This window comes from Lactuca saligna, chromosome 4 (assembly GCF_052625555.1).
Source record: "Lactuca saligna cultivar CGN05327 chromosome 4, ASM5262555v1, whole genome shotgun sequence".
Classification (NCBI taxonomy): Eukaryota; Viridiplantae; Streptophyta; class Magnoliopsida; order Asterales; family Asteraceae; genus Lactuca; species Lactuca saligna.
The window spans coordinates 61229961-61251562 of NC_136420.1; the positions used below are offsets into that span (position 1 = coordinate 61229961).

Consider the following 21602-nt stretch of genomic DNA (forward strand, 5'->3'; position numbering starts at 1 on the left):
CTCCTTTAAACAATACTATTTTCTTACATTGTGTAAGGAGATGAAAAATTATGTGTAATCCATAGTTCACCCAAAAATAAATCAAGAACTTGATTCTTGAATTATGAGCCATTATCACTTTTGATTTTTCTGAATTTCTTTCTCAGACTGAGTTCGATGTGTTTGATAAATCTATCATCACTTGAGTAGTTTTAGCCTTCTAAAAAAGAAAGAAAACCTAAGTAAACCTTGAAAAATCATCAACAATGACCAATATGTACTTCTTCTTGTTAAGAGACTCAACAGTCGAAGGTCTACAAAGGTTAATGTGAAGAAGTTCCAGAGGTTCGATGATCTTTAAGTCAATGACGATGGGATGACCTTGACGATGTTGCTTGACTTGTTCACATGCTGCACATATCAAATCCTTCTCAAATTTTAATACAGGTAAGCCACAAACAAGATCATGTATAACCAGTTTGTTAAGGTTCTTCAGATTTAGATGAGAGAGTCTTCGATGCCATAACCATCTAAGATCAGATGATGCCTTCAAAAGTAAACAAACACAGGAAACACCAACAATGGGTTCATGTCGAGTGTGAACATATCACCTTTCCTTTTGTACTTAAGCAGTACCTCCTTTTGTTTCCTTATTCAAGATGACACTTCCTTCCTCATTGAAGACTACTTGATTACCAGTGCCTACAACAAGTTGTGAAGCACTTATGAAGTTATTTTGAAGATGTTCGACGTATGCCACCTGATTGATTGTAAACTTTCCATTCATTACTTTTTCATAAACTTTGACCTTTCGTTTTAGGTTAGTTCCGAACTTCACAACACCAACATTCTCTAGACTTCGAAAATCAAGCATATTCTCCTTCCTGTCTGTCATGTGACGATAGCATCCACTATCAATATACCAATATTCATCATATTGCTTGTCACACAGTACCTACAATCAATTAAAAGAATTTAGGTCCCAAGGATTTTTGGGTCCTTGGATATTAGTATGGAATGCATGATGAAATGAAGAACCTAGTACCCAATTTCGAACTTTTGACTTTAAGCTATAGCTCAATTCAACTTCGACATAGTTGTGCGTTGAAACAAAATCATTCAATGGTTTAGGTTCGACACTGGCCTTCCCTTTTCCATCTACTGTTTGTTGGGATTCAGCATTTATCTTCGGTATTTATTTCCATCTTTTCACTGACGGAGATGATTCCATTGATGACGAACTACAATTTTGTGACTCGTTTAAGTAGCTTTCGTAAGCATCATTGATTTGCTATTTATAAAACTTTCCCGATTGGTATAGATTCCATTTGCCTTTGAGCCAATGGTTAACATTCTTCACATTAGTTTTCCTTTGACAAACGAAGCTTTGACATTCTGGTTTGATTTTGGATTTGGAAAGTGAGGTAAACAATTCATTTCTCTTTCCTTTAACTTCCAACTTTTCAAGATTTTGTTTTGGAAAAGATTGATTTGAAAAATATGGATTTGGAGAATTGTGAAATCGATTTTGAAAATGTTTTTTATAACCAACCGATGTTTGATTAAAAGTCCTTAGTTGTTTTGGAAAACCTCTTTTAACCTCGAAATTGATGAAAATTTCTTTGTACATTCTGCTGAACTACATTTCGTTGAAAATTGTTTTGTGAAAACCTTTCATTAGGAAAAAAATTCCATGGACGTTGGTTTTGAACAAAATTTTCATTTCTTTGTTTTCGAAAAATTGGTGTTCGAATAGGTTTTTGAACTTTAGATTGAATCTTTGGAAAATCAGTTTTCTTTTTAGTAGGTTTCTTTGATCACAAGTCTTATTACGAGAAAACTGTAGTGATTTATGAACATGGTTTGGCATGTGGAATTAAAGAACACACAATGAACAAGGTGATTTCGGTGTTTAAGAGATGCATTCGATTGGGTATGGTGTTACACAAAAAGGGATCTAGATCTAAATCTACATAAATAAAACACACACACACACACATGATGAATGTCAAATCTCTCAAGTACACCTCCATAAGTGGTATGAACCCACCTTATATAGAGGTGTTTAGATGTCTCTCTCTCACTCTCTATCTCATGAGTCAAAAGGCTAATGCAGTACATGCAAGTGAGTCTTACAAAATTCAACACATTTACAAAGTCATACATGGTTAACTTTGCACCCAACATTCTCCCCTAAAAGTTAGGAATTGATGACCCACTTCAAGTCTTCCAAAATGGAGCAACTACGCGATCCGAGCCTCAAGAGTAACACATGTTGAGATGAACTTCAAATCTTTAATTCTTCAATTTGAATTCTAGGATGTTAGACCATACGAACCGAGCATCAACGAATGATTAAGAGTATCTCAAACTCCAAATAATCACCCTAAAGGTAAGCATAAAATCACACCCCAAAAATATTCAATAAAACCAAACCCATTTCGAACCAAAATCACTTCCTAATCTCCAATCGCATCATTTCATAAACTTCAAAAATTCAAGGTCGCATCGGTCTTCAAGTTCGCGTAATATGAAAATTTCAACTTCGAATTTCCATATAAATTTCTCCCCCTTTTTATAATCGAAATTTGATTATAAAAGCATCAAGGAGAGAGAGAGAGAACATGCTCTATTCAGATTTTTTCGTGTTAAAACTCCCCCTTAAAATGTGACATAAACTTTGTGCTTTAATCCGTAAAATCCAAACAACCTTCAGTTTTTAACTTCGTTCACGCACCGTCTTTGACAAAAGTTCTCAAATATGGGTATAAGTTGTCAATTTCAAAATTCTGTAGTGACCTGATGCGCCAAAAACAGCCAAAAATGCGAAACTCTCCCCTTTTTTCAAGCAAGGTAGAAAGCATCAATTTGCATAAACTGTAGGGGCCTGAAATGCATTTTCTTCAATTTCTCAGCAAAATCAGTCCAATTTCAAAAATGGGTATGAACAGCCAAATTTTCGAAACTCCAAGGACTAATTTCGAAATTTCTACCTTTTAACCTCCAAACTTCCAAAATTAACCCCAAATGTCGAAGTTGGTTAAAAACTGTAAAATATTCGAAAATGTATGTCCAACTTTCGAAATTACTGCCACTTGCATCAATTTTTCGAATATACACACATATTGCCCAACTTTCGAAACTACAAGGTCCAATTGCGAAACTTCTTCCTTTTCATTCCAAACATTCGAAAAATTGTCTCAACTTTCGAACATACCACCTGATTTCGAAATGAATCATAAAGTGACAATCATTCGAAATATCAAGGGTAGTTTTCGTAGCTTTATCACATTCTTCTCCATTTGTTTGTTTCGTAATGAGGACACCCATCTCTTAATCCTTCGTTAACAAAATTTTCAAAACCAATTAAAATCAACCATTCGCATTTTGTTCATCAACATACATTCCTTCAAAAATCTATTCAAACCTTCTTTCTCTTCTTTATCAATCAATTGACTAGTTTAACTCCAAAAAGTCAACTCGGATCAATATTGCAATTCATCAAACTTCGAAATCCAATCCAATGTCAACATAAACTTATGGTTTCTTTGGACCTCAAATATTCAAAATTAGACCCACGTCGATTTCACTCCTTTGATTCTCCAAGAATCGATATCAACAACATCACAAAACCGATTTTGTTTTTCAATTAAACCAATGACCATCAGTTTAATGTTCGAATACAATAGCACCAATTCTTCAAAGTCAAATCCATAGCTTTCAAAATTAGATTAAAAATCGGCATCAACCATCTGAACTTCTTCTTCGAAACTCAATAAAGTACCATCAATAACGATTCCAAATGTTTAATTTTGACTTTCATAACTCATCCCAAACCGATTCTCAAAACTCATCACAGAACCATCAACGAAGAAAAAAAAACTTGTCTTGACCGTGTTTATCTCAAATGATTATCAACTACAATTATCAAGCGATTGTCATCATCATAAATCACGATTCTCAAACAAAAATTTCAACTACTTCCAAACATTCTAAATCAAAATCAATGAACTATCATAAAAAAGAGTATGATCATTAGATGATAATCAATTTTGACATCAAAATTGATTTTGCCTCCACAACAGATTTCCATTTTGACTTCTCTAAAATTTGTTTGACTTGCAAACGATCTTTCTAATCAATCCAAGCAAAGAAATCGAATATCAATCGAAACTAGAACTTAGAATTTTGAAGATAATCCGACTCAAAATAACATGTGAATAAATTCAGATTTGAGATACATTTTAGTTCAATAACTTATAACGGAAGAAGAAGAACGAATGAATAAAAGATCTAATTGAGTATGGGCTCATTAATAGTAATGAAAATCCATTTGAGCATCAATGAACAGTAACCAGCTATTAATTTGGGCTCATAAATCGGTAATGAACAGTAACGAAAAAAATACTTTGGGCTTGAATTTTGGACCATACAAATCATGATCTATTTAATCTTGATCTAAAAAAACTTTGTTGGATCACCAATGGGTAAAAACAAATTAGATCCAACGAAACGAACCGATCAAAATTAAAAAAACGTGACGCATGATTCAACAAGATTAAGAGAGATCACAGAGAGAGACTCACTAAAAATGCTCCAATTGTGACAAATTTTTCCAAACCGAGAATCGTTCTTCAAAAATTTATGTTGATCTTTGAAGACCCGCTCTGATACCAATTGTTGTGATTTATAAACATGGTTTGGCATGCCGAATTAAAGAACACACAATGAACACGGTGATTTCAGTGTTTAAGAGATGCATTCGATTAGGTATTGTGTTACATAAAAAGGGATCTAGATCTAAATCTACATAAATAACACACACACACGCACAATGTTACACCTCTCAAGCACACTTCCACAAGTGGTATGAACCCACCTTATATAGAGGTGTTTCCATGTCTCTGTCTCACTCTCTATATCATGAGTCAAAAGGAGAATGCACCACATGCAAGTGGATCTTACAAAAGTCAACACATTTACAAAGTCATCTTAACATGTTCAGATGGTTTTTGCTTAAAAACTTTTTGCTTTTGAAAAGTTTTGACATTTTTCCAATAGACCTTGTTTTGAGCCTTTGACATCAAAACACCTTCCTCTTTTGCTACTTTTTTGAACATTCTCATTAAAAATTTGTGTTTTTGTTTTCTGACTTTCCAAAACTGGTTTGTTTGTTTTATTATCAATTTTTTTGATTTTCTAATTTAACTTCCCAAACTCGTTTTGATTTTTGTCTTTGAAAAGTCGATAAGTGTTTGTTTAGGGTATTTTCGATGGTGCTTTAATGTAAGAAAAAACCCTTCTTTTGTTGCTACTTTGTTGTCTTCCTCAAAAATTTTGTTGATTTCAGGATTGACTTTGTCACCATTTCCAGTGGTAACAAACACTTAATTAGGAAACACAACTTCATCAGTGCATTTGAAACTCGGATAGACAATGGATTTGGATTCAAGATAATGAGGACCCTTTTCTTTCATCACTTTTTCGAACTATTTTGTTTCCTCATAAACCTGTTCGACTACAAGATGTAGAGGGTTGATCAATGTTAACCTTCTTCATTGAATCATAACAGATTTATTTTCCCTTAGACATTGAAGTGACATTAATTACAGACAATTAAGAACAATATATAGTCTCTTCTTCCTCATTTTCAATTATATTTTAAGAATCATCTTCGATATCAGCAAAATTTTGTTGAGATTCTAAAGTTGAAGTCTCAACCATGTTCAAAATTTTGGTTTGTTCAATCTTAGTCAAAGTCTCATTCACTATATGCACCAATTCATTAGCATCCAAACATTCATCAAGTCTAACAATACCATAGACATAAGAATTATTAGGGACAATATCGAATTCAGATATATTTTTCTCACAGTCATAAGAAGTTGTATCGATTTTTTCTCTTTCATAAAACAAGAAAGGTAACAACTTCCTATGTTGTTCTTTGCTAAGTTTAGATGAATGATGAAGAGCAATTAGTTTAGCATATAATCATTTCACACGGTCACAGTAAACATTTCTTTGTTTCATCAACATAACAATTTATGTCCTAAAAAACTCTCTATCTAGAGAAATATTATTCAGTTGTAGCTCTAGACTATCTATTTGACTTTTCTTAGACACCAACTATTTCTGTGTATCTAGTTACAAAGTTTTGGATTTTTGAGCTTCACTACTAACAGAAATAAACATGTCATTAAAATAAGAAAGAGTATCATCGAATTCATATAGAACATTAAGATAAGAACTGGAAGGAATGTTAAAAGATTCAAGAAGAGTACGTACCTTCGAAGTCATAGGAAATTTGTCTGATCCAGTTGACACAACGCATTTTCCAGTCACTTTATCCTCTTCAGAACTTCCCTCTTCGAACCTCGCATACATTGCGCCATGTGTGGGGTTCCTCATCTCCTCATCATCGGAACCAAACAACCAGATCTGGTAGATTCCATCCTCATCAACACTTCCCCTTGCAACGAGTGACATTCGTTTTGTCTTCGATCTCACTTCCTCCAATCTCTTGACATAATAAGCCTCATCCTTAACACGATCAATATTCTCCTCTTTCTTCCTTAAGATGCAATCAACTGCCAGATGGTTTGCACCATTGCAATAATTATAATCGAAACATAATCTCCCTTCCGTTTCTTTTCTACATTCTCAGCAACAGTCTTGATCTCCTTCTTCTCTATCTTCGACTCCTTTCTAGAACTTTTCCCAGATCACGAATTTCCCTTAAAATCATTGTTTTTTTACTTTGGATTAAAAGAATTCTTAAAGAACTTCTTCACTTTGTTATTGGAATAATACACCAACACCTCATCCTCTGGATTCATAAGAAAACCTTCATCTTCAGAATCAACCTTCTCATCCACTTTGATCTCAGCTTTTTTTGCATACACCTTCGACATCAATGCAAGAGGACCTCCAAGATTTATCTTCTCCTCTTCAATTATCTCATTGATTTTGCTCTCATGAGCTTTGTGTACATTGTAAGGGTATCCCAACGAGTAGCCGTCGAAGCTTTGTTGTGTCTTGATCATTAAGCTGATGTTTCTCCATTCCTTTCGAAGTCCCATCAAGAAAGTAAGATTGTATTTGAGAGTTGAATGTGTAACTCCATAACGATTACATTTGAATATTAATTCATTTAAGCGATCGTAATAGAGTTTGATGTTTTCATCGTCCTTTTGCTTAACCTCACCAAGTTCAAGAAGACACTGCTTCACTAAGCTCTTTCTTGTCTTCTCGCTTCCCTGATACTTCTCTTTCAAAGTATCCCAGATCTCTTTTGCTGATTTGCTTCCCGAAAAAAAATTGTAAACCACCAGTGGAAGAGCACCACAAAGTTCACGCAAACATTTCTTGTCCGTTACACTTATCTTTTTGAGATGGCATACCAGAAGTTGATCCATGGTTTCTGACTTGAGTAAACATGTATGGACGGTAATTTCCCTTAGTGATACATCGCCATAGATCCTCATCAATCCCATTGAGGTAGTTTTCCATGCGATCTGCCCATTGCTCATAGTACTCTGCGATTAGCATCGAAATTTTTGTAAAAGATCCAAGAAGATGAGAAAATCTAGACATTGTGTTCATGTTAAAACTCACCATTGTTGTATGGACTGAAATGACAAAAAGCTTTAGAAAATGGAATCTAACAGATGATTCTTTTAGAAAAAGATCAGAGAACACTCGATTTTTCAAACTAAACGTAGAATCGGAACAAATCAGTTGATTAGATCAGGTTTTCTTAATAAAAAATGCAGAATTATTTTGAATCGGAAATAGTGGTTCAAAACTTTTGAAAAAGATGAATAAACCAGAAAACATCTGAATGAATCATGCTCAAATACCAAATGTAGTTCATATTAATCGAGTAATAAGAACAAAATCAAAGTACTTAATGAATAAGAATAATGATGTAGATAGAATTTGTTTAGCTTTTTGATTACGTCTGAAAGAATACAGAACTACAGAAAGAGTAAAGTGTTCACGCATTCAAAAGTTACTCTCGACATCCTGTACTTTCCCTATTTATAGGGACATATAGATGCGTACAAAAAAGCATAATGACTAGACATGAGAGCTTCGAACTTTAACAATTCCTTATGTAATACATACATTCAAAACACAATACAATGACTTCGAAACTAAGCAGGCCTAACTATACTTCGATACCTCAATATAAACTTCGAACCTTACATGAGATTGGAGAATGATCGACTGTGCAGTAGAGAGGTGAGATCGACGTCGGATAGCAGGGTTTTCTTTCTCGTTGTGAATCGTCGATAGCAGAAAGAGAGGGTTGAAGATTGTGTTCGATAGCTTAGGTCGTAGAGTGCAAGGGAAATTAGGATTAGAAAATATGACCTTTCAAGGTCGGTACAGGTTTCTAGAACCGAATTAGATGTTATTTGGGTAAACCGACCAGAAAGACCCAAAACCTAAATTGGGCTAAAATAGATACCCGAGAACCGACCCAAATAACTTATTCGGTGCTAATTTGGTTCGGTCCAGTTCGGGTATTTTGTCTAAATGCACATCCCTACTTCTTATAATTAGATAAACCAAAACTATATATATATATATATATATATATATATATATATATATATATATATATATATATATATATATATATATATATATATATATATATATATAGATCCGGTAAGAAATTTTTTTTGGTAGGAAGGTAAAAAAAAAAATTCAACTTATTTTTTGGCGAACAAAATAAATGAATCATTAGATGAATCAATAATAACATGATTCACAAAAAAAAAATCCCGAAAAAATATTTCGATGATTCATTTTTACGATAATTTTGTTAATATTCACTAAAATTGTTATAAAATGAATTTTTTTTCTTGATTTACCTAAAAATGAATAATAAAAGTGTTTTTTCCGGATTTTTTTCTTGTGAATCATCTAATGATTCGTATCATTTTTTTCCTAACAAAATATGTATATAAAAAATTTGTTACCTTCCTACCAAAAAATTTCTTCTTATTTGATCTTGACTCTATATATATATATATATATATATATATATATATATATATATATATATATATATATATATATATATATATATATATATATATATATATATATATATATATATATATATATATATATATATCATAATTAGATTATATATAAGCAAAATTTTATATTAAATACAAATCAATAATTTTGTATTACTAATTAAATTAAAACTAACATGTTAATATTTATAACTATAAATAATGAAGATATATGTTTGTTAGAAAAATAAAAAGTATTTAGGTGGATTTTGAAAGATTGTTGGTATTGCATAGGTGTAGAGTTAATTGCAAAAGTTGATGTGTTTTGGAATTATGATCAAAAGACTAATAACATCTATAAGATTATAAGGTGTGAGATTTTTATCGATAGTAAAAGCCTATATGACACTTTTAATGGTGGTGAACAATATACTCTAACTTTTTTTTTTGTCAATGGTAAATCTCATAGGTGAATTTTCACCAATGACAAATCTTAATGATAAACATTTTCTTATTTCATGATTGATTATTGCAATATTTTAACATAAATACCACTATATATATCATTGGTAAAAAAACCATCGCACTCCATTCATAAGCAAAATGTGGCAAAATTTGTAAAATTTATGTGCCGCTAATGTGGCACCCGTTTACTATTTGCAAAAAAACTAGTCACTCCAATTATGATGACGTAGCACCTAAAAACATAATGCTAATTGTTGGAATACTGCCCCAACCTTATGTGATTAGATGTGGTAAGAGATAACACTAACACAACAAGAATTCAGAGTATTAGGGACGACGTTTTTTGGGACGACACAATCAATAGCGGCGACACCAGACTTGACGCGCTGTATGTCGCCTCTAAAACCACGTTGTCGTCGCTAATAGCGGCGTCGCTAAAGACAGACACCGGTGATCCGTCGGAGATACGCTACTTTCAATCGTGACCCTTGGTTTGGAAAATAATCCAACGGATAGAGTTTAATCCTGTGATAAGGCATTAGAGACGACGCCTTTAGCGGCGACATGTCGCCGCTAAAGGGGTCGATCCGTTAACGCACCCTAAAACGAAATCTGACCCTACAATTCCAACCAAATCCAACGGTTGGTAATCGCCAAAAAGTGCGCGTATGATTCCCTCCAATTTGTCGCCGCAAATAGCCACATGTCGCCGCTATTAGCGTCGCCGCTAATAGCTTAGCCCTTTATGTTCCAGTTCGTCTTCCCCAGACGCAGACGAACGTCCCTTTTCTTTCAACCGGCGATTCCGACGACTCCGGCGACTCCCAACGCTCTCCACCGCTGATTGGGCTACAAACCCTTCTCCCACCACCGATTGTCCTCCAAAACCGAGTCCCGCCCACCGGCGGTTTAACTCCAAAGCGAGTGTCCTCCAATTCCGACGGGAGCTTCGATTTCGTGTTCATTTCTCCGGCAAGGTTAGTGTTCTTGCTCATATCTCCGGCCATTGTACTCCAATTAACACCACCGATTCTTATTTGAGTTGATTGCTTTTTTTTTTTTTTTTGTTCTTCGTTCCAGCAAGGTTCAAGTTCAGCAGCTTCACCACTGAAAAATTGTTCTAGCTTTCATTTTGCTGGCAGACAGGTTAGTTTGATTAGTATAATTTGATGTAAACTGTAAAATTGTTTATGAACCTAGAACTGTAAAATTGTTTATGAACCTAGAACTAGAACTGTGAATTTGATCTTTTTTTCAATTGGTTGAATGTGTGTTTAGTTGATTAATTTGATATGTTTTGTATGAATTGAGTAGTTATATATATATATATATATATATATATATATATATATATATATATATATATATATATATATATATATATATATATATATATATATATATATATATATATATATACTTGTTGATAAATTTATATATATCATGTATGAGTTTGATAAATTTATATGTGAAATTGATATATATATATATATATATATATATATATATATATATATATATATATATATTTGTGAAACTATTGTATGTTCATCATGAATTTGTATGTAAAATTTAAGAATATTCATATGATTATTAGAAATATATTTTATTGTATATTAAAAGAATAAAATGAATACATCATAATAGATAATTTTTTCTATAAGTTAATGAAGAAACATTCGTAAAAAAGTTCTTAAAAGAAAAAAAACTAATTAAATAAATAACAAATATATAATATCATTTACAGTAAAATTTAATAATAAAAAAAATTAAAAGTTAAAACGCTACGCTAAATCTATAAGTTATGAAAAAAAACGATAATATAAATAACAAATATATATACTATCGTTTAAAGTATCATGCTATAATAAAAAAAATAATTTAAGAAATATTCGGTTGTTATAAATATTCAATCCAAGTTTTACTTCTTGTAGCGTAAACACTAAAACTTAACTTTTGTTTCAGTTGCAACATGTCTATTGATAAAACGTGGACTACTATTGAAAACCGTAACTCTACCTTGTTCCAACAAGGACTTGAATCTTTTCTCGAGAGGTCCAAACCACATGTCGATAACAAAGGTCAAATTAGATGCCCGTGTAACAAATGCAATGTCAATAAATTTATACAACTAGCCATAATGAAATTCCATATACTTCAACATGGTTTTAGTCCACATTATATTATATGGAAGTATCACGGCGAAAATACAACTCACCCGGTTGTCGAAGACATACCGCGTAGTAACGAGATGGCTGATGTTATTGATGATGTTATGGGAGGTGTGATTGAAAATGATAGCAACTGCAACGAAGGGAACCTAGATACAGACGATAGAGGTGTTGATGTTGGATTTCAAAAGCTGTTAGAGGAAGTCCAATTCAAATTATATCCTGGATGTTCGTTTTCGTCCCTTGACTTTTTAGCAAAGCTGATGCATATCAAGGTGATCAACAAATGGACTGATAGTTCATTCGATCAGCTTCTTGAGTTGTTGCAAACCGCATTTCCTGAAGGAAACAGGGTCCCCCCATCACATTACGAAGCAAAAAAGACACTTAAAAAGATCGGCTTAGGTTATGAGTCAATACACGTATGTAAAAATGACTGCTTTCTTTTCTGGAAAGAGCACGAGTTGTTGCAAAAATGTCCAGTTTGTAATGAGATTCGGTGGGTTGATGAAAATACAAAGGGTAAGAAGGTGGCTCATAAGGTTTTACGATACTTTCCTGTGACCCCCAGACTACATCGTTTGTACTGTTCAAGACACACAGCTAAAGATATGATTTGGCATAGTACCGGACAATCCAAAGATGGTACGATGATTCATCCCGTTGATGGTACTTCATGGAAAAAATTTGATATGAAGTATCCTGACTTCTCGAGGGAACCCCGAAACGTACGCTTAGGGCTTGCTGCTGATGGTTTTAATCCGTTTGGTAACATGTGTAATCCTCACAGCACGTGGCCTGTCATACTCACCACTTACAATCTTCCACCATGGCTATGCATGAAAGAGTCATCTTTCATGTTGACCTTGTTGATTCCCGGCCCCAAAGCACCCGGGAAGGACTTGGATGTGTTCCTTAGGCCGTTGGTGGATGAGTTGAAGCAATTATGGAGTTTTGGAGTACGTACTAAAGATGCAGCGACAAATACATTCTTCAACTTGAAAGCGATGTTGTTATGGACAATAAACGACTTTCCTGCTCGTAGTAGTTTATCCGGTTGGAGCGGACAAGGGTACAAAGCTTGTCCGACTTGCAACGAAGACACCCCGTCATACCGAGTATCAAATAAAGTCGTATATATTGGTCATCACCGGTTCTTAGATGCTGACCATCCATGGAGAAAAAGTTTGGACTATAATGGCAAACATGAGACAAGAGGTCCTCCAAGAAAGTTTAGTGAGGAAGAAATACAAGCGCAACACGCTCGTCTATTGTTTCGTCCACCGGGTAAAGTAGCTGCTCAACGAGCTGGTATTAAGAGAGATCGTGAGGATTTCGAGTTGAATTGGTCCAAAAAGAGCATATTCTTTGAACTTGAGTATTGGTCTTCTCTGGAGCTGAAGCACAACTTCGATCTTATGCATGTTGAAAAAAATGTCGGTGAGAGTCTTGTAGGTACTTCTCTGATGAATGATAAGTCTAAAGACACATCAAATGCTCGGGCGGACTTGACAAAACTGAACATTCGGAAAAATCTATGGTTGAAAAAGAATGGAAACAAGTTCCATAAACCCCATCCACCTTACTCGTTCACGAAAGCTGACCGCATTCGTTTTTGTAAGTTTATAAGAAATGTGAAACTGCCAGATGGGTTTGGATCTAACATCGGTAAGAAAGTGAATGAAACCAATACTAACATTATTGGGTTGAAATCTCATGATTATCACATTCTTATGCAACGTTTGTTACCCATTAGAGTTAAAGGTCTTTTGGGGAAAGGTGTTTATACACCAATAATAGAGCTTTGTATGTTTTTTAAGCAACTTTGCTCAAGAACATTGTCGGTGAAGGATATGAAAGAAGCGAAACCAGCCATTATTAAAATATTGTGCAAATTAGAAGTGATCTATCCTCCTGCGTTTTTTGACATTATGGTTCATTTAGTTTTGCATTTACCTGATGAATCAATTTCTGGAGGCCCAGTATGTATGAGATGGATGTATCCCTTTGAAAGGTATATGAAAAAACTAAAAAACTATGTCAGAAACAAGGCGAGGCCGGAAGGTTCTATAGCTGAGGGTTATGTCGCTGAAGAGGCATTATCATTTTGTTCGATGTACCTTGAAGATGTTGAGACTCGATTCAATCGCCTTGAAAGAAACGAGGATGTTATCATAGAAGAAACAAAGCTATGGGTGTTTCAGTCTAAGTGTCGACCAACTAGCGGAAGGAAAATGAAAAATCTCAGTCTAGAGGAGAGAAAACGTCTACATTGGTTTGTGCTTGATAATTGTGAGGAAGTCAGAAAGTATATTGCGTAAGTGTTCTTATCTTTTAATTCATTGTCTTTTTTTAATTTCACATTTTTACTAAATATATATATATATTTTCATCAATGTAGTGAATTCAAATCATTACATCCTGAAAGTGATGAAAAAATCGAATTTCCTAAATGGTTTCTTCATAAGGTCTATGATATGCAAAAACAAAAATCTCTAGAGTTTAATAAGGAGTTATCAGCTCTTTCAATCGGTGTGCATGCGCATGCCTTTACTTACACCGCTTGCATAGTGAATGGTGTTAGGTATATGGTACTTATGCGTGACGCTCAACGATCAACACAAAACTCGGGGGTTCTAACTGAGGGAGAGCATAAGCAGAAATATTATGGTCAGCTAGAAGAGATTATCGAGTTGCATTATCCACATAAATATTCCACCGTACTTTTTCGTTGCAAGTGGTTCGATACTGCAGGAGTTAAATCTGATAATAATTTCACCACTATCGACCCACAACGCGAATTGAGCAGCGAAGATCAACTCATATTTGCTACGCAGGCCAAGCAAGTATTTTACATCCAAGAACCTTCTCCAAGTGACGAAAATGACACCCAACGGTAGGTTGTTGAAAATGTTAATCATAGAAGAATTTGGGATCTACCGATGAATGATGTTGATCATGATCCCATTGAAAATATCGACAATGATTCAACCGATGTCGTTCTTAGTAATGCTTCTTCCAATTTCACTCTCTCAATTGACTTTAGCTAGTACTTTCAAAATTCTCAATCGATTGAAGATGATATTGAAGTTGACCCACCAACGAGTATCATCAATAATGTGTCTGATTGCGAGACTGATTATGATGAGGAAGATTCTGATTATGATAGTGATGTATCGGCAGACACTGAAGTGTCTGGGGGCGAAATGATTAAAAAATCTTTTTACATTTAATTAGTAAAATAAGGTTTGTATTTGTTGTAGTCATATTATATATATATATATATATATATATATATATATATATATATATATATATATATATATATATATATATTCATATTGTGTTATAATTTTTCAGGATGTCATTTTTTTGGATTGCATTGCTCCATCTCATGGCTGCTGTGATGGGTCATGGAGGCGACGGTGGTGACGAGCCACCACATCCGTTCGGTGGGGGTTTTGGTGATCACCAAAACGATGGTAATTAAAATCTATTCTAATTCAATGTATTTCACATTGTATGTATATAAAAAATTATTCTGACTAATATTTTTTTTATGCAGTGGTGCTTCCGAAACGAAGAGGCATGGCGGTAAATAAAAAAATGCACAAACTCTATAAAGCTAATGGTGAACGGCCTCTTAAGATAGTATTTGACGTAAATACTAACATGCTGATTGGGGAGGTGTATGAATGTTTTATTCGGGAGGTTGGGAGCTATATGTGGCGGGACATCGGTTTTGATAAAGACACATGGACAGAGGTTTCTGAAGCCGAAAGGGTTGGAATGTTGCAGTATCTTTCGGTAAATTATTTATAAAGTTATATATTTAATATTTTTAATTTTGATTTATTTTTAATTTATCTATTTTTTTTTGTAGAGATGGTTTGATTTTGACGCGATTACAAATCATCTCATGGCTTCAACTTATTGGGCATCACTGAATAATCGGATATGTGCGCGGTATAGAGGCCGCAAAAATATTGCAAAAAACCGTTTTGATGATTTTGCAGGGAATGTGGAGGCAGCAAGGGCTCAAGCCCCTAGGGGTATGGATCAGCAGCGTTGGAATGCTGCTATTGACCATTTCTTAACAGAAAAACATCAAAAACGATCCGCTGGAAACAAAGAATGCCGGAAGAAGCAAGTAGTGAAGAATCGTGGAGGGACGTGCAGCTACGGTAGTGCTTGTTTCAAAAAAGTAAGTTACAATAATGTTTATTCAGTTATAACATATTTTTTAATGTTTATTCAACTATAACATATTTTGTAATGTTAAACAGAATTTGAATAGACTTGAAGTATTTCATCGTGCGCATGTAAATAAAAGAGGGGAATTTGTTGATCCATTGGTTGAAGAGCAATATGTAAGTTATTATTACTTAAAAATGAAGTAGATTGTTAATTTTTTTTGTTAGTTTTAACGTATATTAACAATCTTTGTGAAATACAGAATGCCTTAGTTGCTGAGGTTGCTCTACAGACTCATCACATAGCCGACTCTGGTGGTGATCCAGACACCATTGATTGGATCGCAATATTTGAGAAGGTGTTGGGTACTCGAAGGGGGCATGTGAGAGGTATTGGGCCTAAAGCTTCTTCAACTGCGGGTACAAGTGCTTCATCCCAATGGCAGCCACAATCACAAGCATCGCAACCAACGCAGGTACTTGTTAAATTCTTAAAAAAAATTGGTTGCTTTGTTATATTGTTAAGAACTTAATGTATTTGTAGTAACTTTTGGTAACTCGGTAGTTTCTTAAATTGTTATAGACTTAATTGATTTGGTGCTTTGATGGTTTGTTGAATTGTTCATAACTTATTTGTTTGTAACTTAATTGTAGGATGTTGATGTGAACGCTTTTCTTCAAAACCCGGCATTTGTGACGGCCATTGGAGACATTATTCGCTCGTTTAAAAACCAAGTCAACGAGGAAAACAACGATGGGGAGGACGGTGGGGAAGACGGTGGGGAAGACGAAGACAACTAGTATTTCTTGTTTTATGATATGGAGGATGTTACTTTTGATTTGGAAAATAGTTTATGTATGATATATATTAAGTGTTTGTTTGAGATTTATTAGATATGGTATGTTTGATGTTTGTTTGGAAAATAGTTAATGGAATATGGTATTTTTGATGTTTTTATATAATATCGTATGTATTTATATATGTATTTTTATCAAAACAGCATTTTATAATATATATATAAATTAATATTATCAAAAATAAGTTTTTCTTAAAAAAAAAAAAAAAAACATTAGCAGCGACGCCTTTAGAGACGACTACTGTCAATTGTGACGACATGGCCTCCAGAGAGTATCGCCGGAAAAATCCTACCGGTTGCCGGAATATTAATAGGGACGACACTATTTGAGACGACATCAGTGTATTAGAGACGACAGTTATTAGCGACCACAGTATTAGAGACGACATGGGGTATTAGCTGCGAACCAACTGCGGCGACGCATTAGCGACGATATGTCGTCGCTAATAGCATTAGCGACGACAGAGATGTTCAACTGCGACGACGCTAAAGGTTAGTATTTTTGTAGTGTAAATGAAATTCTCTCTCTCTCTCTCTCTCTCTCTCTCTCTTTCTCTCTCTCTCTCTCTCTCTCTCTCTCTCTACACCATGTCATAACATGAGAAAATGTGGCAAATTTTGTAAAAACTTATTTACCACCAATGTGACAATGTTTTTATCATTGGCAAAAAAAACTACACACGCCTGTTATAATGACATAGCACCCTCAAATGCAATGGTAACAATAGGAACACCGCTCCAACCTTGTGTTATTAGATGTGGTGTTATTGAGATGTGGTAAGGGGAACGGGAGATAACACCCACTGAAATGAAATGAAATAAAACTAACTCTCTCTCTCTCTCTCTCTCTCTCTCTCTCTCTCTCTCTCTCTCTCTCTCTCTCTCTCTCTCAACACCATGTAATAACATTAGAACCCCCCACCACCACCCACATGTTACAACATATTAGAATTGATGAAATATGAGGTGACAATACTTTGACTTTATAACACCGTGTCCACAACGAATTGCCTAAATAACTTTGCTTCAATGGTTGGCACAAAAAGTAAAAAAAGCCACGGTGAAATAATTAGGTTTACTTAGGTATAAACTGTTCAACTGTGATAATTAAAAAAACAGAAGGATTATATAATTGCATTAATTCATCATCATCTAAACAAATGGCGTCCCATGATTTTAAATCAGAATTGCAACTTTTCCAATTCAAATTCTACATTTGCACAGACGTACAACCTCATGCAGATGTGTATTCATTTATTGGATAAAGGCTAATTAATCAAACTTGTGTTCATCATGATTGGTCTGAGGTACTTGTTTCTGTTGTTTGTTGCTCACCCTGCCATGTCCAAACTATGTCTTTTAATTTAGGCTTCAATCCTTGATCCCGGAATCTTTCATATTCTATGGTGTCGCCGGCCAATTTCTTTACCTCCACCACGTGAAAGGAGGGTGTTACTTCAAATATCTCAGCATCAATGGCCAATTGCCCTTTTCTCCCTTCTTTGCACCCTTGCATCCTTACTGTTCCATCTGCCATTGTCGTAATCTGAAACTGCTCCACCGAAGCCACTTCTTCCAGTTTAGACACAATCGCTGATGCTGATTCTTTGGTCGTGAAACGGGCCTCAGATTTCTTACTTGGAACATTGTTCTCAAATAAACCAGAGAGATTGAACTCTTGAGAAAGCGTAATGATATCAAAAGCATTCATACTCGTAGGCTTCAAAGAACTCAAATTAGAGGAACTTTTTGTGAGTGATCTCTCTTCGAGTCCTTTAAGATCAGTACAACTACACTTTGGACTATCTATATATTTGAACACCTCTTCGGAATCAAGAAAACCTTTCGGAATGTAGTGGCTCTCAATCTTTTTGAATCCCTTTAGAAACCAAGGATTTTCCATGATTTTGTCTAACGTCATCCTTGTGTTTGGATTAGGGTCAAGAATTCTTGAAAGCAATTTCTTGACCTCAGGAGGGAACCAAGATGGACATTTGAATTCCCCTTTACTTATTTTCCTGTACATTCCCATTAAATTAGGATCATTAAATGGAAGATAACCTGCAAGCAAAACAAAAAGGATCACCCCACATGACCAAATATCTGCCTTTTCGCCATCATAACCTTTCTTGTGAATAACCTCAGGTGCAACATAAGCAGGTGTTCCACATGTTGTATGCAAAAGACCATCATTCCTTTTACTATCAACCAAAGCGCTTAATCCAAAATCTGTAACTTTAAGGTTCCCAGATTCATCTAGAAGGAGGTTTTCTGGCTTTAGGTCACGATGATAGACACCTCGGCTATGGCAATAATCAACAGCTGCGATTAATTGTTGGAAATATTTTCTAGCGGCTTCCTCTTTCAACCTCCCTTTTGCAATCTTATTGAAAAGCTCACCACCTTTAACATATTCCATGGCAAAATAAATCTTAGTCTTGCTAGCCATGACCTCATAAAGTTGAACAACATTTGGATGCCTAACAAGCCTCATTGTAGAGATTTCTCGTTTGATTTGGTCAATCAAGTTGTTCTCCATAACCTTACCTTTCTCAATCACCTTCACTGCAACACTTTTTTTGGTTTTCAGTTTTCGGGCATGATAGACCTTTGCAAATGTGCCCTGTCCTAGCAATTTTCCTATCTCGTATCGTTGCATCAAAATCTTCTTGTTCTCCATGTTTAAGCTGATTTTAATTCCTTCCTTTCAGATTTATCAAAATCCAAAAGATCAGAAACAAAGAAGATATATCAAACTCACAAGACATTCATGGTTTGATCAACCATGAATGGATGCAGTCAAGGGGCTACAAGGAATTAGGACCTTGCCTCCATAGGAAGAGGTGCTAAAGAAGATATTTCCCCTTGAGAGAAGCACAACGAAAGAAAAAGAATTAATTAGTGAGATATAACAAATAGTGGAACACAAGGCATTGCCTCATCAATCTATCGGAATTGGGTGGATAAATTACAAATGATTGGTTGAGATTGTGTCATTACGAGTGATTATTGAATTATGCTTACTATTTATAGAAAGATAAATTTTTATTGGAATAGTTTTAGGTTTTTTTAATCGTTGTGGAGGATTGTTACCTGTTAGATTAATTAATGTGTAGAAACAAACAACTAATGTAGAGATTAGGGGAGCGAGGAGAAAATGAGGAGTATGTGGTTGTGAACATTAGGGCTTCATATACAAACTATATAAATAATGTATTTGCACAACGTATTTATAAAGCTAATTTGATTAATATATTCCTGTTCTTCACGATTTTGATTTTTTTTTTTTTTTTTTTTTTTTTTTTTTTTTTTTTTTTTAGAAAATGTAATGTGTTAAACAGTACTCAACTTTCTAACATAACATATAAGTTATTCCTAAGTATAATTTTTCTTGTAGTAAATTTCAAAAGTATATATTTATCAAATATAGGTTAACCTTAACCCTAAAAAATGATTCTCAAATTGGTATATGAGTTCTCATATATTCATATTTTTCTGGACAACACTTCTCATACGTTTGTGTCTTTAGTACGTAATTAATCTTAAGGAATAATACCAAGTAACTTTTGGTATAAAATAAATTATCGTCCCGACTGAATGATGGCTTGTTAATTTAAGAAATAAATTGTAAAGTTTTAATTAAATTTAGATATGTTCATATCAACTTCAGTGATTTAGTTAGAGCTACATTGGCCAAAAAATTCAAAAAAGAAAACCATTAATCATATCATATCATATACTTAATAAAATACTGAATAAAATATAAGCGCAAAGTTTGAATTCCTTTGAGTTATACTAGACAAAACTTCAATCAGTTAAGAGAGTCCTGATTGGCCGACGCATAGCATCTTAAAAGAACATCAACTTAGATCTCATTTATTTAGTGTACGTTTCAACCAATTAGATTTTGATTGTTTGTGGCAAAAATATCTGCCAACGGACGGCAGTTTGTAAACCAGTCATTTGTTGAGCAGTTAATGCTGAAAACGATGCAACGATCATCATTGACCAAAACAAAGAAGGGCAAGTTGAGAACCAGGTGGAGCCAACGTTACGTGTGGGACAACTGCCGGGTCCCAAAGAGAAAGGAAGATAGGTTGTGGTAGTTTCATATAAGTTGGATAATGAGCATCACATCCGTGGGTTGGATCATATGATCCACTTATCTAATTTTGAGTTTTACCCCTAAGTGATTGGCTCTGACGGTTTCCAGAATAGTGGTGGCGGAGGTATGCTTGTGAATTGTTTTCCGATTGGATGTATGCTAGAATACAAATAATTAATTGTTAGGATTTTATTAGGGTTTAATGGGAACCATAACTCACTATGTACTCATGGTGTGAGAGCTCTCAGTTATATACCAACACATAATACGACTCTCTTCCTAGCGATCCCTCCATACCTACGGAATTGCGACGGAAAATGGGCTGTAGCATAAACGCTTGTGAGTAAATATTTTTGACGGGATAGCTACGGAATTATTCATCAGTAAATTATCGACAGAATAGCTACAGAAATAAATAGTTATGGATTTCCTACGGATTACTAACGGGCCCCACTTTAATTGACATTGACTTTATCACCTACGGATTTCCGATGGCCCACATAACCAACGGATTTTCCGTAGGAATTCCGTTACTAAATGCAAGGTTGTACAACTCGTTGCTCGGTGTCTGATCGACCGACTACCGAGTAGCGAGTACTCGGGAGTACTCGGGGAGTACTCAGATTTTGTAATTCATGTAGAAATACTTTTAGGGAAATTATATATGTGAAAATCATAAGTTGATTGAAATATATAACAAAATTGAATACATGTGAATACACAAAAAGTGAAAAAAAAAAACACATCATGGTCTCACTTTGTGAATAATTACTGAAAATTTAAGATATGTGTATGTAGTA

At 34.4% G+C, this 21602-nt stretch overlaps 3 protein-coding genes and 1 long non-coding RNA gene across 4 annotated transcripts; 3 read left to right on the forward strand and 1 right to left on the reverse strand.

Annotated features, from left to right (window-relative positions):
- The first annotated feature begins 10202 nt into the window (after positions 1 to 10202).
- Positions 10203 to 11589, forward strand: LOC145038552 (uncharacterized). Its single transcript, XR_013679428.1, has 3 exons — positions 10203 to 10453; positions 10557 to 10622; positions 11442 to 11589. It is a non-coding gene; the product is annotated as an uncharacterized LOC145038552 (long non-coding RNA).
- Positions 11590 to 11727: 138 nt separating this feature from the next.
- LOC145039665 (uncharacterized) lies at positions 11728 to 13529 on the forward strand. The gene is made up of 2 exons (XM_078987693.1): positions 11728 to 13426; positions 13468 to 13529. The coding sequence occupies exons 1-2, from the start codon at positions 11728 to 11730 to the stop codon at positions 13527 to 13529; spliced, it is 1761 nt and encodes a 586-aa protein (XP_078843819.1).
- Positions 13530 to 14589: 1060 nt separating this feature from the next.
- On the forward strand, positions 14590 to 16703 carry LOC145039666 (uncharacterized). The gene is made up of 8 exons (XM_078987694.1): positions 14590 to 14653; positions 14738 to 14840; positions 15008 to 15129; positions 15213 to 15454; positions 15531 to 15851; positions 15934 to 16017; positions 16104 to 16316; positions 16495 to 16703. Exons 1-8 carry the CDS (start codon positions 14590 to 14592, stop codon positions 16639 to 16641), a joined length of 1296 nt encoding a protein of 431 aa, XP_078843820.1. The 3' UTR covers positions 16642 to 16703.
- A 1055-nt stretch (positions 16704 to 17758) lies between these two features.
- On the reverse strand, positions 17759 to 19787 carry CIPK20 (CBL-interacting protein kinase 20). Its single transcript, XM_078990252.1, has one exon. It carries the CDS (start codon positions 19375 to 19377, stop codon positions 17989 to 17991), a length of 1389 nt encoding a protein of 462 aa, XP_078846378.1. The 5' UTR covers positions 19378 to 19787; the 3' UTR covers positions 17759 to 17988.
- Between the last annotated feature and the right edge of the window lie 1815 nt (positions 19788 to 21602).